Source organism: Triturus cristatus, chromosome 3_2 (assembly GCF_964204655.1).
Source record: "Triturus cristatus chromosome 3_2, aTriCri1.1, whole genome shotgun sequence".
NCBI classification, from domain to species: Eukaryota; Metazoa; Chordata; class Amphibia; order Caudata; family Salamandridae; genus Triturus; species Triturus cristatus.
The window spans coordinates 459,281,410-459,301,014 of record NC_140584.1 but is presented as its reverse complement, the minus strand read 5'-3'; the positions used below and the strand labels follow the sequence as shown (position 1 = coordinate 459,301,014).

The 19,605-nt window shown below is 47.4% G+C and overlaps 1 protein-coding gene across 4 annotated transcripts in view; it reads right to left on the bottom strand.

Moving 5' to 3' along the window:
* Nucleotides 1-19,605, bottom strand: part of PIK3C2A (phosphatidylinositol-4-phosphate 3-kinase catalytic subunit type 2 alpha) — a 780,848-nt gene that overhangs the window by 214,698 nt on the left and 546,545 nt on the right. For all 4 annotated transcript variants that reach the window (XM_085648082.1, XM_085648085.1, XM_085648083.1 and 1 more), the window contains 2 exons: nt 12,514-12,650; nt 2,678-2,847 (listed from right to left, as the gene is read on the bottom strand). In XM_085648082.1, the coding sequence (XP_085504208.1) occupies nt 2,678-2,847; nt 12,514-12,650 (307 nt within the window). The remainder of the gene's footprint in view (nt 1-2,677; nt 2,848-12,513; nt 12,651-19,605) is intronic.

The following is a 19,605-nucleotide window of genomic DNA, read 5'->3' as shown; positions in this document are numbered from 1 at the left end:
TTGGAGATATTGTTATCCTGAGCTCATAAACATGGCCATCGGCCAACCGAATAGGCAGCCCCTTCAGGAGGATCTTCTGTTGCAGCAGCAGAGGATGGTTCTCTACCCAAACCTTTCAACGCTCCGCTTCCATGCATGGAGAGTGATGAGCGACAATTGACTTCTTTCGACCTTCCCCTCGTCTGCTATGTTATTTTGGCAGCCAGGCATCCCTCCACCAAAGCGGTGTACGCCTGCGGTTGGGGCAAGATTATGGCAGGGTGTGCATAGAAACAGGATGACCCTCTTTCTGCTCCCCTCTCTCAGGTACTTTATACTTTCCGTTGCCCAGCAGGGCTCTACTCTGGGCACCCAAAGGGCTATTTTTCTGCTACCTCAGGCTGTCTGCGGTTGCCTGGCCGGCCATCCCTCTTCAAATCCCCTATTGTACATGGGTTCCTGAAAGTTTTGCAACATCTGCTTCCTTCTTCACCCTTCATCATGGCTCAGTGGGACCTTAATCTAGTCCGGAAGCTCCTGATGAAAGCTTATTTTGAGCCGTTGCACAACTGTCCTCTCTTGCTCCTTACCATCAAGATGGTCTTCCTGGTGGCAATACCATCTGCCTGGAGGGTCAACGAGTTCCAGGCTTTATCATCCAAGCCTCTTTACCTGAACATCTTCCAGACATGCTGGTTCTTCACACTGGAGCTTCTTTTCTGCTGAAAGTGGCCACTTCTTTCCATATAGACCAGTCTATCACGCTGTCCATTTTTTACGCTCTGCTACATCCTTCCTAAGAGGAGGATGTGACTTCACCAACTGGACCCAAAAAGAGCCTTGACCACATGAGAGTTTTCCAGGTGGACGACTAACTCTTTGGGGTGGGTATGTCAGAGCAAAGAAGGGAAATTCTGTGCAGAAACGGACAATCACCCAATGTATCGTGCTCTGCATTTAAATATGCTATTAATTGGCCAAGAAGAAACCCCCTGAGGGCTTGCATGTTCATTCCACCAAGGGCTGCGACTACTGCATTAGCGTACAGAGTCCTGGTCCTGGCAATGTAGGCCTCTCTGCATGCATTCACAAAAAAAAACTGCCTGAACAGTTAGGCCGGTCAGGACAAGCACTTTGTCCGTTCGGCAGGACTTGTTGATTTGAAATTGGTTTGCAGACCCAACTCCAGGGAGGTATTGCTTGGGTATATAATCTATGATCAGGACTCTGCAGTTAGAAGTCTCTATCAGATGAGCAAATTACTAAACTTCGGTAACAACTTATCTGGTACAGACCCAATCTACCTGCAAATTCCTTACCAACCCACCCGTCCTACCCACTCTGCAAACAGATTTCTAGGGACAGGGCTTTTGCCTTTCAGGCTTTGCACTCCTGGCCTGGAAAGTTGCGACAAGAAACTGACGTCAGCACGCTGAGGTGATGCCTACATTGGCACTGCGCAGGTCACTTCCGGTACGGATGACGTCACGCAGAACTGAACGACGCCGCCTGCTGCGCTCATGAAAACATTTCTGGATCCAGGCTGATGGCTGGGGATAATTTGAAGGTAAGGAATCTGCGGCTAGAAGTCTATCAGATCATTCATTTATTTATTATAAAATGCCTTCAAACAAACAGACATTTTCAGTGTTGTACGCCCTAATGGGGCATTGTATGTAACATTGGTTTTCGGTGTAGAGTGCCCCATTTTGTACTGCTCTTCACTCCTAAAGGTTTACTGAAGGCAACCTATTTCATTAGATATATTTCCAGAGTCAGTACATATGGATTGCTATGTTTTACGGAAGTCTCTTGCTGGAAGCCAGTTATCTTTGGCCACAAAGGTACCTAAGTGAGTTAATGCTCTCACTGACACCTCCAACGATCTAAAGGTCACAGGTTTGAATCCCCCCCCCAGAATCCTGAGACTTACCTTGTGCCAAATCCGTACATAGAGAGCTATTAAATTTGGCAATAGCAGCATTTGCCATTTACAATGCATAGAAATAGTAGTAGAATGGTATGAAGCTCAAAATAATATAGCAAAACATAAGACAAACCAGTTATTACAACCAAGGAACAGAAAGAGTGATTAAATTTTACACATGTGCCAAGTTTTCAACTTTCTGACAAATTTGGAGCATAATAGACTTGGTATAGTATTGAGGTTGTGTGTCAAAAATAGTGAGCTGCGAGTGCCATGACACTCTCTGTCAAAACCTCTAAGGTAAGGAGAAATGGACGAGTGGAGCTTTAATGTCCTGGGGAGACTCTTGCTTGCATTTTAAAACAAGGCCATGATTTGGAAATGTAAAAAAAACCTTCCCCTACAGTAAGATCACTTTACAATCTGTTAGGGCTTGAACATAAAAGATGATGGTTGTTTATCATAATGCTGGACCAAACTAATGGGTAACACAGGTGACACAAGAGTAAATAATTTGCCACATAAGAAAACAAATCATATTAATTATTTTTATGAACTATACTACTTGATCATGTGAAATCTAATCCACGGCATTTCAGACAATGACAATGCATGACATTATTCTTAAAGCTAGCTGTATTGTACTGAAGCCTGTTAGTTTATCTTAATCCTCTTCAGTGGAAAGCTAAACCTGTGGGGAAATATTGCAAAAAACTAAACAAAAATAAAACAAGTAAACATGGTCAGATGCCATTTTGAAAATAAGCATACCTTTTAAAGCTGCCAAACATCTGTGCATGACCTAAAAACTTGCCAAAATCAATATGAAACATATGTCCAGTGTTTCGAAGCATTATATTGTCATTGTGGCGATCGCATATTCCCAGTACGTACGTTGCTACACAACATCCAGCACAAGAATAGATGAAGTTTTCTGATGCCTACAATGACAAAGTTAATTAAAACATGGCATTTCACGTACACACAATATTTAAGTAGAAATAGAAAGGTAAACAAATTAGCAAAACCTAACCTGAATATATAAGCATTATTTACATGTTGCCTTGTGATCTAGCGATCCATAAAATGATCTTTTAGGAATCCAATGACCAGGAAAGGACAGGAAAAGGAGTATGTAGGGAAGAAAGATTTGCAAAACAGAGAACACGCATTACTCCCATGTAGCACCTTGCTCTAAAAACCTGTTGGATTACAAGAACAAAAAGAACTGAGCTGATGGAGGTAGGTTGGTAGTGATTTCTTTTGCTTACTCTAATGTCCTTCTCTTTAAAGTCATTTGCAAATTATGGGATTGAAATATTAAAACATGGGGTAGTAACTGTTTATGTCAAATGCCAGGCTGAACATAGAGAGGGTGCACACAGTACATCACAACTAGTACTGATGTAGTATTGAATATGATACTTACCAGTATGCATCTGTTCTTGGCATGTAGGGCTGCTGACATTCATATCTGTGCATAGATCGCCGACTAGTGTTGGGTCCGGATGATTGCACGTTGTTGTCCTGGAAGAGTCTTCGAAGTATCCTGGGATAGGTGACTCCTCCCCTGGACTACAGTGCGCATGGGCATCCTCTCCATCCTCAGATTGTTTTTCGCCATTGTGGCAGTGATGGAGTAGATACAGAAAGTGATGACCATGCTTTACAGTAATTCTGAGAGCTGCAGCTGCTACAGGCGCCGGGGAGGAGGGAGGGCGATATGAATGTCAGCAGCCCTACATGCCAAGAACAGATGCATACTGGTAAGTAGCATATTCAGTTCGAGGCATGTGGGCTGCTGAATTCATATCTGTGCATAGAATACATAGCAGTGCCCTCTATTAGCGGCGGCTACCAGTGCCAGCTGCAGCGGTCTGAAAAAGAGTTTTGAGAACAGCCTGTCCTACAGCTGCCTGCTGTTTTGATTGTACATCTACACAATAGTGTTTGGTAAATGTATGTGTAGTGGACCAGGTGGCTGCTCTACATATATCATGCAAAGGAATGTTTCCTAGGAAAGCCATGGAGGCCCCTAACTTACGTGTTGAGTGGGCTCGTGGGGGAATCGTTAAAGTGCGTTTAGCCTTTTGATAGCAAATTTGAATACATTTAACGATCCATCTGGCTATACCTGCTTTGGAGATAGCGTTACCTTTGTGGTGTGGGGCAAAGGCAACGAAAAGTTGTTGTGTTTTCCTAAAGGGTTTGGTCCTGTCGATATAATACATGAGGGCCCTCTTTACATCTAGGGTATGGAGTGCCCTTTCAGCGACAGTCTGTGGGTTTTGAAAGAAAACCGGCAGTTCAATAGTCGGATTCATGTGGAACTGCGATACCACCTTGGGCATGAACTTGGGGTTGGTACGTAGTACGACCCTGTTGGCGTGAACCTGTATAAATGGCTCTTGAACAGTTAGTGCCTGGAGTTCACTAACTCTTCGTAAAGAAGTTATCGCTACTAGGAAAGCTACTTTCCAGGTAAGAAATTGAAGCTCGCATGAGTGTAGAGGTTCAAAGGGTGGACCCATCAGGCGTGTGAGGACCAAGTTGAGGTTCCACATTGGAGCCGGTGGGTGGCTTGGTGGAATGACTCGTTTGAGTCCCTCCAAGAATGCTTTGATGGCAGGCACTCTGAATAGAGAGAGGTGCTGCCTAGTCTGCAGATAGGCTGATATTGCGGTCAAATGGACACGTATAGAGGTGTACGCCAGATTGCATCGGTATAGGTGTAAGAGGTAACAAATTATGTTTTGGATGGATGCATCTAGCGGGTTAATGTCATTATTATTGCAATAAATGACGAACCTTTTCCATTTGGCTGCATAGCAAGCTCTGGTAGTGGGTCTCCTGGCCTCCTTAATGATGTCCATACAGTCAGGTGGCAGGTTTAGGTAGCCAAACTCTAGGACTTCAGGAGCCAGATTGCCAGGTTCAGCTGTTGCGGATCTGGGTGCTGAATCTCTCCATGGTTCTGCGTCAAATGCGCGGGTTTGATCCGCAGCCTTTGATGCGGCACCACGGAAAGTTCGAGAAAGGTGGTGTACCATGGCTGGCGTGCCCACGTTGGAGCAACCAGGACGAGTGTCAGTGAATGTTGTCTGAGTTTGCGTGCCACCAGCGGTATCAGTGGTGCTGGGGGAAAAGCGTACGCAAATCTGCCGGACCAGTTCTGTCAAGAATTCCTGTCATACAAGGGAAACACGCCCTTATGTAAACAGGAGAGCTGTTACATAACTCAAGGGAAACACGCCCTTATGTAAACAGGAGAGCTGTTACATAACTCAAGGGAAACATGCCCTTATGTAAACAGGAGAGCTGTTACATAACTCAAGGAAAACATGCCCTATAAAGGGAGGAACAGGGAGGTACAAGGCTGTCGGATATTGTGTTTACACCGACGTACCTGCTTCGTGAAGAGCAGTGTTCCGGAGTGGTGCTCCAGTAAGGCAAGAACGGAGGTAGGTCGAGTCGTTACTCCCTGGGCCGTGTCTTGCCCCATCGTCACATGTGAAGGACCCGGAAGCTCTACCGGTCAACCATTGAGCTTCGCTTTTTGACTCGGCTGAGTCCAAGCGCAGTGGCGCTTTTGCTGGTTGGAGTCGTAACTCCCAGCCCGACCAGAGACACAGGGACTGCCAGCTGTAACGCACACCAGGAGGTGTTTGCCGCGTTACAGACTCGGAAGTCCACAGGATCGATCGAGCGGCTGCTCTCGGTTCAGTCTTCTTGCTTGTGATTGGGGTATCGGTGACGCATCACCAGGAGGTGACTCCGCGTCCCGGTGCAGTCTGAGGAAGAGGTTGAGCGGCTGCTCCCTTCAGGTAGAGACCCCGGCTGGGTGTTTCCCTGACTCCTCGATTCTCCCCAACACTCTTCGTGCCCCTCACAGCCTACCGATTGGCATTGTCGGCCATTTCATTTCTGCCCTCTGTTGGCATACGCCGGGATCGGCGTATATGCAGAGGACGGTTAGGACCATCCGTGCTGTGGGCTGGTAACGTACTTAGCCTGGAGGATTCCAGTGACTATAACTTTTGTTTGTTCTTTGTATTTTATTTGCCTTCATTAAAAGAACTAACCCTTCACAAGTGGTTGCGTCCTCATTGTCGTGTCTGTTAAACGATCCTGAGACGTTCAGGGCGTTACAAGTTCATCCATATCGCATTGCCCTGCGACTGCGGATGTGGGAACCTGGCGGCAAAGCTTTGGCATTTTGCGTTTTCGCTTGTGGCGAATAGGTCTATTTCTGGATGACCCCATTGGTGGAAGTACGGTTGGAGTACTGATGGGTGTAACTCCCACTCGTGCATCTGGTGGCTGTGTCTGCTGAGCAGATCCGCCATCTGGTTGTCCTTGCCGGGGAGGTGTTCTGCCATGAGGAACATGTTCCTCTGAATGGCCCACTTCCACATGCTCTGAGCCAGATGAGACAACTGTGGAGAGTGTGTTCCTCCCTGCTTCTGTATGTAGTACATGGCAGTCATGTTGTCCGTTCGGATCAACACGACTTTGTTGCACAAGTGTACTTTGAATGCTTTCATAGCCAGGAAGATTGCCATCAGTTCTAGAAGGTTGATGTGCATCTTCTTTTGTTGTGTTGTCCATAGTCCCTGCACTGTGTAATGGAGTACATGAGCTCCCCATCCGTGGAGAGACGCGTCCGCCGTCAGTATTATTTGTGGGACAGGCTCTTGGAACGGTCGGCCCTTGCAAAGGTTTTGTGGATTCCACCAATGCAGAGAGTTGTATGCCCGACCGCTCACCAACACTAGGTCTTTCAACTGTCCTTGAGCCTGATTCCACTGACGTGCTAAGCACTCCTGAAGCGGGCGCATATGTAGTCTCGCGTGTGGGACTATGAAAATGCAGGAGGCCATCATGCCTATCAACTGCATGAACACTCGCGCGGGAAGGGAGTGTTGTGGTTTGAACTTGGAAATCAGCATTTGCATGCTGTTGATTCTCACTAAATTTGGCTGAGCTGTGGCCGCCAGAGTGTCTATAGTCGCACCTAGGTACTGTTGTATGTGTGCGGGCTGGAGATGGGATTTTGGGTAATTTAGTGAGAAACCCAGACTGTGAAGGAGGTGAATGGTGCGGGACATGTGGCTGGCACATTGCTGGGCTGACTTCGCTTGAACGAGCCAGTCGTCCAGGTAAGGGTAGACGTGTATGTGCTGCCTCCGTAGATGTGCCGCCACAGTAGCTAGGCACTTCGTGAACACCCTGGGTGCTGTTGTCACGCCGAAGGGGAGGACTTTGAATTGGTAGTGCTGCCCTTGAACAGTGAACCTGAGGTATTTTTTGTGTGAGGGGTGAATGGGTATGTGGAAATACGCATCTTTGAGGTCCAGTGTGGCCAGGAAGTCTCCCTGCTTGAGCAGCGGGAGGACTTGCTGTAAAGTGAGCATGTGAAAATGCTCGGAAAGAATGTACTGGTTCAGGGGTCTCAGGTCTAATATAGGTCTGAGTGACCCGTCCTTTTTCGGTATTAAAAAGTACAGGGAGTACACCCCCGTACCTTGCTCGTGGACGGGTACGACCTCTATTGCGCCTTTTAGTAGCATACTTTGCACCTCCTGCTGTAAGAGCGTTAAGTGCTCTGAGGACATAGGACGGTTTTTTGGAGGTATTGTGGGTGGAGTTGAGGTCAATTCTAGGCAGTAACCGTATTTGACAATATCTTTGACCCACCTGTCCGTGGTGATGGAGTTCCACGTGGACAGGAACCTTTGTAGCCTTCCCCCGACAGGTGTTATGTGGTCGGGAGGAAGGGAGAGGGCGTCACTGCTTGTTCTTGGGGGAGGACCTGGTGTTGCCGTAGCCGCGTCCTCTGCCCTTTGTGCTGGAGCCACGATATCCACCCCGGGTGTTTTTATCGTAGGTGTTTTGCGTGTTGCCCTTGTTGTATGTTTGCTGTGACCCCTGTCCTCTACCTGCTCCTCTATTTCCGGGGCGACGAAAGGAGCCGCTCCGAAAGGACTGTGTTTGTAGGGCCCCCATGGACTTTGCAGTGTCTGTGTCCTTTTTTATTTTCTCTAGGGTGGTGTCAACCTCCGGCCCGAATAAGTAGTCGGGGTTGACAGGTTGGTTGAGGATGTTATTTTGTACCTCCGGTTTGAATCCGGAGATTCGCAACCAGGCGTGTCGTCGCAACATGACGCTAGTGTTTATGGCTCTGGCAGCTTTATCTGCGGCATCCAGTGCACACTTAATGGATGCATTTGTGAGCAGTTGTCCCTCCCTGATGAGGATCTCTGCACCTTCTTTGAATTGGTCAGGGAGATGTTGGAGTAGTTGCTCTAATGTGTCATAGTGCGCTCTATCGTAGCGAGCGAGGAGCGCTTGAGTATTGGCAATGCGCCATATGTTAGCTGCCTGGGCGGCAACCCGTTTGCCAGAGGACTCCAGCACCTTGGACTCTTTGTCCGGGGGAGGAGCGTCACCTGTTTGCGAGTGTGCCCTCTTGCGAGCATTCGCAACGACAATGGAATCCAGAGGTAACTGGCCTCTAATGTAAGTAGGGTCCCCAGGCACTGATCTGTATTTTTTGTCGATCCTGGGGTTTATCACTCTTCCCTGGTGGGTTCCTTGAAGATGTCCTTTGCTGGTTTGAGGACCCCCTTTAACATGGGCAGAGTCTTTATATTCCTTTCTGAGGATGCGAAAGTATCCATGAGAAAGTCGTCCTCGATGGTGTCAGAGTGAAGTTGCACCCCATGATTGGCCGCAGCACGTTCAATTAGAGCGTTGAACGCGGCAGTGTCCTCTGTGGGAGATGTTTTTGCTCCATAGAGTTGCGGGTCCTGTGCATCCATAGGTGCACCTGGGTCTACAGGGTCATCCCAAGCTTGATCAGGGTCCTGTTGGCCATCAGGGTCCATGTCTCCGGGGTAGGGGACTTGGTCACCCATGTAGTCCTCCAACGCATCCGTGTCGGAGTGTGTGGGAGAGAAGGATTGTGGATCCTGGTAGGGTGAATGGAAAGGTTCGTAAAGAACTGGTTCCGAAGCCACTGGCAGCTTTCTCTTAAGTGGGATCCGGAAGGAGTCCAAAGCTGGCTCAGAAGTTATTCTCCTTTTGTGGATAATCATCCTGCCGGTGTCGGCGTCGATGAGATGCGATGGAGACGTCTCCGCAGAGCGTTCGGCAGGCGTGATCGTGGTGTGGGTGACCCGTGTCCTGATTTGGAACAGTTTCGGGGCCGTGGATGGTGGCAGGCCAAAAGTAATGTTGGCTGGTGCCGAAGAGGCTGTTGGAGCTTTTATTGGCTCGGAGCCCGATGTGTCCTGGAGGACCGTTTTGTTTTTGGTGCGTTGCGCAGCAACGGGTCGCACCTGGAGCGCTCTTGATTCCTTTGCGCCGACCGGTTCTGTGGAGGCTGGCGTGGACTTTTTCGGCGCCGGTGAGTCATCGAGTCGAGGGGCGGGAATGGCCGTCGACGTCTTCGATGAGTGTGGCTTTGGTGGTGCCGTCGAAGCGGTGGGAGACGCGGCAGGCAGTTTGACCTTTGGGGTCGGAGCCGATTGCGTCGGTGCCGGGAGCCGAGTAGGTTTGGTGGCACCGAAGGTCTTTTTCCGTATGTCGACTCCGACGTCGGCCGCTTCAAGCTCGGCACCGAAGTCTCGTTTGTTGCGCTCGGTGCCGACGGGTTTTGCCGGCGTCGAAGGTGTGGAGGGCCTCGATCCGACCAGCGCCACTTTCGGTTTCGGTTTCAATTGAAACAATACAGCTTTTGGTTTCGGTTTTGAAGAAGGGAAACCAGCCGGTTTGGGCATTAATGGCTGCCGCTGAATGTCCGAGGCCGGGCCCGAGGGCGGGGCCGAAGAACTGCGGGATAGGTCTTGGGTAAGGCCCGAAGGCGATCCCTCGACCGGAGCCATAGACTGGCGCACTGGGATGTCCTCAGTCTGTACGGGTAGGCCTTGCTCGTCATCGGAGCTACTCTCTTCGGCCCCTAAGGCCTCATTGTAGTCTCCTACCTCGGTGTCGTCTTCGTCTCTGCGAAAGAGGCTTTCTTCGACGTCTTCCGAGCCGGAGTCGTGTTCGGAAACGGGGCTGGAGGGTAGGTTCTCCACGTCTTCGACATCTTCGGTCTCAGCGCTGAAGATGTCGGCCGGGGCCGGTGCCGCTTGCTGCGCTTCGAGTCTCGCTGCTCGTCGATTCCGGAGAGTCTTCTTGGATCGGAATCGGGCACAGGCCATACATGTAGATTCGTCGTGATCCGGTGAAAGGCATTTGTTGCACACCGGATGGACGTCGATGTGGGGATATTTCGCATTACATACCGGACACCGCTTGAATGGTGTCCTTGATTCCATCGTCGATGACTGGTCGATGGTCGGGTAGGAAGCAAAAAAGTTGGTTCTGGAAGTTAGTAAACTAACAAGATACTATCGATACCGATCGGGAACAGTACCGACGCGAACTAAAGGCCTTTTGGCCTAGAAAAAGTTTTTCCTAACTTGAGTCAAGATAAGCACATCCGAACCCAATGGCGGAAAAAAACAATCTGAGGATGGAGAGGATGCCCATGCGCACTGTAGTCCAGGGGAGGAGTCACCTATCCCAGGATACTTCGAAGACTCTTCCAGGACAACAACGTGCAATCATCCGGACCCAACACTAGGCGGCGATCTATGCACAGATATGAATTCAGCAGCCCACATGCCTCGAACTAGAGAAGATTAGGGAAAAGGTTAGAAAACTTGTTACCTCACATTCAAAATTGAGCTACTTAAGAAATTGGGTTGTGGTGTGTTAGTTAAGGGAGGTGATGAAGGAGGGCACTGTCATTTTAGGATGTCGAGGGGTGCATGTGAAGAAATGAGATGAGGCAGTGATGTGAACTTAGTGGTGAGGAAAGCAGATTATCTAACTTTTGTCACTTATGGACCCTTTGTCTGTGCACAGATACCACTGCATAGCATGTTCATTTAATATTCTGCAACAAAACAAAAGGGTTGCATTGAAGGTGGTGGCCACCTTGTCATTAGGCATTGTACTATTCTAAATATGGTGGTTGTTTCAGTGCAACAATCAAAGCTATATACAATATATCTACAACAACGTCAGTAGATCAAGTCAAACTAATTTTGTTTTTCTCTCCATTGAGGTTTTTAACTAGATTTAAAGGAACGGAAAGATTTCTAACAGCTTTAGAATGCCATACCCTCGGGGGAAGAAATTCAACTACTTTATCATTTTGCACTCTGTTTGTTTTGGTGGTATAGTGTCATAACACGGTCTCCCTTTCCGGCAGTTTCCCTTTAGAGCACATGGTAGCTTTTGGAAGCATTTACCCATTTCTATCAGGACTCTGTATCCCATCATACTTTGATGTGCGACATCTTTCCAGAATTCTGAAAGTTTTATTTCTCTTCCCCCTCTGAAGTTAGATGTTTGTTTGCACTGGCAGAAATATAATAAACAACATTTGCTTGGAGTTTCCAGACACACATTTTGATCACTTTATGAAAACTACTGGGATTTTGGCGTCCCAATAAACATACATGAGCTTGTTGAAATGAAGGCCAGGTACCTGTATTTCTTTCCAGCTTCTGGCCTCACTACAGCTTCACCAATTTTTAGAGAACTATCTAGGGTTCTGTGACATAGGTCCTCTGAACTTTAAGCTACCCATCTCTGGTTTGTTTCTAAATGAGTCACTGAGCCTATAACCAGGGAACGTCCTTGCTACTTGTTCCCCACGATCCCCCTTCCTTGCTGTGATTCTATGTCTACAATGTTGTAATCTGTTTATGGGACTCTTTCCGGTGCTCGCTCCAGTAAACATTTTACTTGGCCTGAAACCAGTGAACTACTGGTGTTTTGTTCTCTATTCAGCCCCTGCCCTTTCACCTCTGTGGCTGCCATCCTTGGTATCCTGCAACATTACTTCACTGGTCCACACTGACAGTACGGACCTTACTCACATGAGGTCTTGTATGATGAGTTTCACTTAATGCCACAATAGCCCTTCCTGGTTCACGGGCCATTCTTCATTCATCCTACAGTATTACTCTATCAGTTTTCTTTCTAAATAATACCAGGTTGTGGGTTGTATCTCCATGTCAGTAAATTTCTCTTTGCCTCAACAAACAGGCAATTGACCAATGTCCGCACCCAAAATGAGTTCCTACATTTGTTTTAAAACTGGGTGCTACAAAAAAAGTTAATAATTGGCTTCAATCTCTGGATTGCTGCACTATGAAATTCTCTTGCTTGTTTACCTCAAGCCAGCTATTCGCATCAAATCAGTGTTTCTTAGGCAATAGTGGTTCAGCTGAAAACAAAGGCCTGCCTTGCAGTAATTTGTGATGTAACTATCATTTGCATAGTTGGAGGCACAGTGTTCACCAATGACAGGTGATAATGTTGGGGACCCTTGCATGACAAAGAATCGACATAAAAGAAAGAGTTGCAACAGAGTTGAGAGTGAAGCCACTTAAAAACGTAAACGGTCAAGAAATCAAGATCACTGATGTAAAAAAGCTACAAAATTAGATGTTTTAAGGAAGTGTAGCATTTGAGGTACTGCTAGTACGTTTACAGACTACAAAATTGCCAGCCTTGTTTTATGACTATTTTAAGCTAATTAATACCTTTTCATAGTCTTCATCTGAAGGGTTATACTTTCTTAACCATTCTGCAAGCGGCTTATCCTTAAATGATCCTGTGACTCCATATTCCACTTGAATTTTTCGAAGTGTTTCTGAAGATAGAACCAACTCCACCATCCCTTAAAGAAAAACAATGTACATTTGTTTTTTTGAGCTATGAGAAGTACTGTACCAATGCATGACCCAAGAAAGATGGTTTGATTATAGTATAGAGGTATGAATAGTGAGATAGGTATACATATGACCTTGTACAGTGATTCTAAAATTTACATGCACAGAATGGTAGAAACCATCATTAATTCAATTACAAATCATTCCCATGATATCACATCTAAAAAATTTAATAAACTGTATATTATTAGATAAAAAGAAAACTCAATGTATAGCATGGTTTAAAAGCAGTAATGATGACCTATTGTTGATATTTCCAAAGGCTCAGAGCATAAATAATGCCAATTTCAGTTTAAAAAAATGGATTCCTAAAAATGCCACATTCCTTGCCTTCTGTTTGCTAAACCTCTCTTCTACAGGTGCTTACCATGCACAGCCAGAAGTGTGAGGACAGTCATGGTAGCTCCAGATGATTACTACTAATGAGTCAAAAAATCAGCCCCTGCGTCTCTGGACATTTCTAACGTTCCAGCAATGTCCAGAGACGCAGGCCCCTTCACAAATGGTTCATGACCCCCACACCGCCCTGTTTGTTGCAGTACCACATGGTGGTGGTGTTGTCCGTGAACACCTGCACTAGCCTTTGTTAAATGGAGGGTAGAAAGGCTTTCAATGCCAGCCGGATTGCCCGGAGCTTCAGTAGGTTGATGTGGAGTCTGGATTCCGCAGGAAACCAGAGGGCTTCAATCTTCACCTCTCCCAGCTGGTCGCCCCATTCCAGGAGTGACGCATCTGTCACTATTGTCTAATCTGGTTGGGGGTAGGGAGAGGGGTTTGCTGCCGACCCAAATATGGTTCGTTAACCACCACTGTAGATCTTTTGCAGTTCCCTCCGAATTCTCGGCCATATTGGAGAGATTGCCCTGATGCTGTGACCACTGGAACTTTAGGTTCTACTGCATAGCGCACATATGCCAGCAGACATGTGCCACAAGCAGGATGCCATGAGGCCCAGCAGCCTGAGTCACTCTAAACAAAACTAAGGATAGAGGTTGAAACATCAGCATCATAGCCTGAATATCCAGGATTTATCGTTCAGGAGGAGAACCCCAAAACTGCAACATATCCAGCACAGCTCCGAAAGGTAGTCAGGTTTAATTTCAGCATGTTGATAGTGAACCCCAGGGAGTGCAGGAGGTCAGCTGTAGTCTGGAGGTGGAACACAACTGCCTGGGGCAAGCCCACGTTCAACAGCCAGTCATAGATTTAGGGGAAGACTGGTACCCCTGACCTCTGCAGATGAGCTGCAACCACTGCCATCACCTTAGAACACCCGATGGGAGCACAGTGAATTGAAAGTGCTCATGGCTCACTGTGAACCACAGGTAACGCCTGTGGGTAGGCAAGACGGGAATGTGGAAGTATGTGTCCTGCCAGTCCAATTCTACCAAATAGTCTCCAAGGTCTAGGTTAGACAGAACTTGACCAAGCGTGTGCATTTTGCATTTCTACTTTTTCACAAAGAAATTGAGAGTGTGCAGGTCTAGGATAGGATAGGACGAAGGCCTCTGTCCTTTTAGGGCAGCAGAAAGTACCGGGAATAACAACCAAGACCTACTCCTTGACCAAGAGAGCTGCCACTTCCTGGTGGAGTATGGCGAGATGGTCCTCCGTCTGCCTGTCGCACTAGGGTGGCATGGGTAGAGTGGTAGTTACGAAGGGCAGGGGAGGGAGTAGCCCTTCAAACAATGTTATTGAACTCCAGTAGTGCAGGTTATGATGTATCCTGCCTCCCCCACTGGTTGCACATGATAGTTGGAGGGCGAACTATAAGTGTTTTGAGGCTGTGGCTACTGGGGGTTAACTCAGACGACCTCAGGCTGCCTGACCTATGAGGTCTAGTGTTACCCAGTGCTCAGCCACATAAATGTGGGGGAGTTTGCGTGCCGTGGTGACTGGGTGTGCAAAGGCGTGGACGGAAACCCCTTTACTGGCCACAAAACAAGAAAAAGGCAGAATGGGGCAATGGAAAGACCCAAGGACCTGGCCGTAGCTCTGCTGTCCTTAAAGCGCTCCAGTGCTATGTCAGCCTCGTCTCCGAAGAGACGGAAGTCATCAAAGGACATGTTCATAAGCAAAGCTTGGACATCCCCTGAAAAGCCAGTCGTCCTTAGCCAGGCGTGGTGCTGTAAAACCACTGACGAAAAGACCACTCTGCCTAGTGATTTGGCAGTGTCCAGCCCCCAATGGATCGTGAACTTAGCTGTATCTCTCTCATCTGCCATAGCTTGGGAGAGTATGGCCCAGGCCTCCTCCGGGACCACGGGCAGCACTTGCACAACCAAATCCCAAAGTACATGGCAGTAATGGCCCAAAAGGCATGCAGTGTTCACAGACCGCAGTGCCAGGCAAACGGAAGAAAACATTTTCTTGCCTAAGATGTCCAGCCTCTTGGAGTTCCTATACAGTGAGGTTATAGCGAATGTGCCAGGATTCACATTGGTAGTGGAGGCTTCGACCACCAAGCTCTCTAGTGTGAAGAATTGGGGCCACCCTGGGGCAGGGTGATGGCAGAGTGAAATTGACAATTGAAGCATGTCTTGGTGTTGTGGTCGCGCTAAAGACACGAGAGGCAGAAGAGGTGAGGGTCCGTGATCTTCATTTACTGGTGAAAGTTTAGTATCTTCATGTTGTTATAATGTTCTCTTGTTCCTAGCTGTTCAGCCAGTGTGAGAGTTCTGTGTGAAATGTTGGTGTGTGTAACATGAGTGGAATGGTGGAATGCTTGGATGACTGGTGACAGTTGGTGGATGGGCTGACAGCTAGCAGGCTGCTCCTGGTGGGGCTGCTGTACAGGATCTATGCTACATGTTGTCTACTTCAATAAACCTACTTAATCCACACCTTACTAGCATGGACAGAAAGGCTCTGATGGCTTGAATTCAGCCTTCCTCATGGACATCCCTGCTACACCAGGAAATAAGTCTAGAAAAAAACATTGAGAAAAGTTGAAAAAAGATCAGTCAAAAAGTGAGTTGGGGTGGCTTTCTCCAGATCTGGGCTGACTGACGTAAATAGAAAATAACTGACGTCAGTGTGCTGGGGTGGCACCTATATAGGACAACACCACCAATGCCATGCAGAGCTGAACGACATCACCAACCAGCAGGCAGGGGTACTGCTCACAAAAAAACTACAGATCCAGTCAGATGCCTGGGGATAATTCTAATTTCAGGAATTTGCAGCTAGAATTCTCTATCTATCAAAGTTCTTTCATTTAGAGTGGTGACACCTACATAACTGGCCTGGCCTGGGAGACTGTTTCGCCAGTTATCTTGCATGTAGTAAATTCCTCCCTTATAACTGGGCAGGTGCCGCTGCTTTGGAAACAGGCTAGAGTTAAAGCCCTTCTCAAAAAATCAAATTTAGACCCTAAAGACTGGGCTAACTACCGTCCGATCTCCTTGTTGCCAGGGATCGGTAAATTAGCCGAAAAACATGCCAATTCTATACTGGCAGGTTTTCTGGAGGAGAATAATTGCCTCTACTTTACTCAGACAGGCTTTAGACCTGCTTGCGGTGGTCGAGGAGTCAAGAAAGATTTTGGACAATGGAGGCTGCGCTGCGATCATTCTATTAGATCTCAGCGCAGCCTTCGACACGGTTAATCATCAAATCATGGTCCAAAGACTTAGGGAGATAGGAGTAGCAGGGACTGCCCTTAAATGGTTGCAGTCCTTCCTGGCTGATCGATCATTTGCGGTTTTTGAAGAATACGCTCTCTCTGATCAGACTCCTCTGTGTTGTGGAATCCCCCAGGGGTCCTCTCTCAGCCCCACCATGTTTAATATCTATATCAGGCCCCTCGCGGAGGTGGTGGCCCCCTGGGGAATCCACACTGTTATGTACGCTGATGACACCCAGTGGGTGGTCTCGCTCAGTCATCAAGATAGGGTGAATCCAACCTTGACTGTCTGTCTTGAGAAGGTTTGAGTGGATGAGGTTGTCTTTTCTCAAATTGAATGGGGCCAAGACAGATATTATGATCTTAGGCCATGCGTCCCCTGCAAATTTAGATCTGATGTGGCCCAGCTGTCTTGGCCCTTCTCCGGCTCCCAAGACACAGATTAAAAGTTTGGGTGTATGGTTCGACTGTAATCTTAATTTTACAGTACAGGCACGCAAAGTGGCGGCCAGTTGTTATGGCCTCCTTAGGATGCTGAGGAAGATTCTTCCCCTTCTCCCGTTCGAGGCTAGGCGATTGCTGGTCCAAGCTCTGGTTTTATCACGGCTGGATTATGCGAATGCAGTTTATTTGGGAGCACCATTAGGAACCACAAAGATTCTTCAGACTGTTCAGAATTGTGCAGCTCGCCTTTTAATGAACATCCGGAAACGCAGCTCGGCTAGGCTAGCCATTAGACAGCTGCATTGGCTTCCAGTTCTGGAGAGAATTAGGTTTAAGGCTATGTGTATTAGTCATAAGTCGCTCGGGGGTACTGGTCCTCCTATAATTCAGCCCATGGTGCAGTTATACCGGACTAACAGAATTCTTAGATCCAGTTACAAACGACTTCTTGTGGTTCCTCTGATTAAACGGTCAAGGACGGGAGGGCGTCGGTTCCCCTACAATGCGGCAATGTTCTGGAACCGGCTTCCCCACTATATTCGTCTTGAGCAGGATTATCTCGGATTTAGTAGGCAATTGAAGACCTTTCTCTTCCCGTAAATTGTAGTGAGTGATTAGATGTCATAGCAAGCGCTGGGATGCCCCCGGGTAGCCATGCGCTATATAAGTCTGTATTCATTCATTCATTCATAACTGCCACTGAAATCCACCTTGCTCAAGGAGATTTCATGAGGTTTTGATCGAAAGAAGCAATTGAAAACAAGCTTACTATGAGGATTGCTTGACATTCCTTTCCACATAAATCTAATGATCCACAATTAAGTCTTCCATGTTTTGAAATGGATGCAAAACTACTTTATACAGATTTTGTTTAATTACGAACGGTGTTCCCAAACAAAGGGTCCTGAAGATTAATGGAGTATACAGGTCACCAGTGAAGTGATCTAGGATAGGGATATGATGGAGTTCCAAGCTTTTCACCATACACAAGAGTGATCCTTTGGCAATAAGCCAACCACAGAGGCCTTAAAGGCGGACATTGATATTTATGGCAGTTAAAATCAGTAAGGTCTTCTCATCTAGAGACGTTATATCACTGAAGGCAATCTGAAAGCAGCTGATTTGGAGCATTGTCCACAAACCTAATTTGAGAATTAGGTGTTCTTGCTGCTGTGCATGCTTTTGACTTTGAAGTAAAGGGTGATGACCTGTCTTGTACAAGAGATGGGGCTGTGGCTACAATTGATTGAAGGAACAATAATTCTATGTTAGCACCAGACAGTTTGGGTTAAATAAAGGTCATCAAGTTTCAGTAGCAGTGATATATTTTAGTTTTTGCTGGTAATGAATAGGTAGTGTCTGTGTCATTGGTGTAGTAAAGAAAGGCATAGATGTTGATGTTTGGAGACAGATGTGTAAGGGAAAAGTTAACAGGGGTTGGCCTCATTTATTATTATTTTTTACAGCTACATAATGACCACATGAATGCCAGCGCTCCGTAATTCCACCCCAAAACAGACGTGTAACCGCGTGACTGCTAAGCTTTACCCACCCTCCCACCCCTTTGTTGACATCAGGGTCAGTATGTGCTAAATTCTGTACATCATTTTTCCATAACAGATATCCAAGACAAATTGTACTTCCTTCTGCTGACAAGTTAGATGTTGTAAAGGTATCTAGGATTTGTGATTTACTTGGGGGGGTGGGGGGGGGGGGGGTGGTAAGGGTCGCCCCACAGTAGTTTACATTTTCTAAGTTGTAGTTGAATAGAATGTATTTTTGTAATTTCTGCCCATTTGCAATTTAGGGGGAAGCAAGTGTAAAAAAATTGGGATGCTCAAAAACACTAAATTCTCAATTCAAGGCGTTGTTTGTGTAGATCGGTTATGGCCTTCCAAAAAGAAACTGAACGTTGAAAAATAAATAGTGTATAGAAGAGGGGAAAAAGAGAAACAGGCAACCAACTATTTAAGTTTCTGATGGATACTTCCAACTGCAGATTCCTCCCCTTTAGAATATTTGTGGGAGCTGTGGGAGTCAGACTGGATCCAGACGTTTTAAACAGCATTGCTCCTACATGCCAGGTGGCATATAAGTCAGTGTGACAGGGCGTTAGACACTGTAAGACCACCCTCCCATGAACAGAACAGCTGTACACAAGACGTCTCGTTGACCCCTTCTCTCCCCCTGCAGCAACCCGAGGTGACACGACCACTGGAGGAGAGATATCCCTATTATGCACAGGACTGGCCCGTGGGAAGTGAACAGGGCTCCTTTAACTTCACCTTTCAGAATGACGAAACCCCTCCCACCGACGACGTCACGTTGCTGGGATACACAAAAGCGGTAGGATTCCGGAAGACGACGGACGGCGTTTCCCTGGAGGCGGAAGGAGATTCAGAGCGGAGAAGGAGGACGATTCGGGAGTGGAGAAGCGGAGGTAGCAGTACGGCGGAGGAGAGATCGGACGGAGACGACCCCGACAAGCCAGGAGGCCAACGTTACCACGAAGCGCCCAGCCACGTTCCCAGGGGAGGAGCGTGGCTCGAGCAGGTACGTGGAAGGGTAGCGAGTTGGTTGGGGAAAACCGCCTCGCCTCCACTGATAAACCCAGACCCGTAGCACATATACCGTATCCGGTACCCTGCCATAGTCTCCCCCTCACACGTGCACCCCCCCCCCCCTCACAGTCACAATCAAGAGAGAGAGAGAGAGCACGAAGAGCACTGGGTTTCCCTCACCCCCGGCCCCATTGTGCCTCGGCGCACGAGATCCCCGACCTAACAAGTACTTTTCATCTCTTTTGTTCTATACGACGGAGGGAAGCCTCTGAG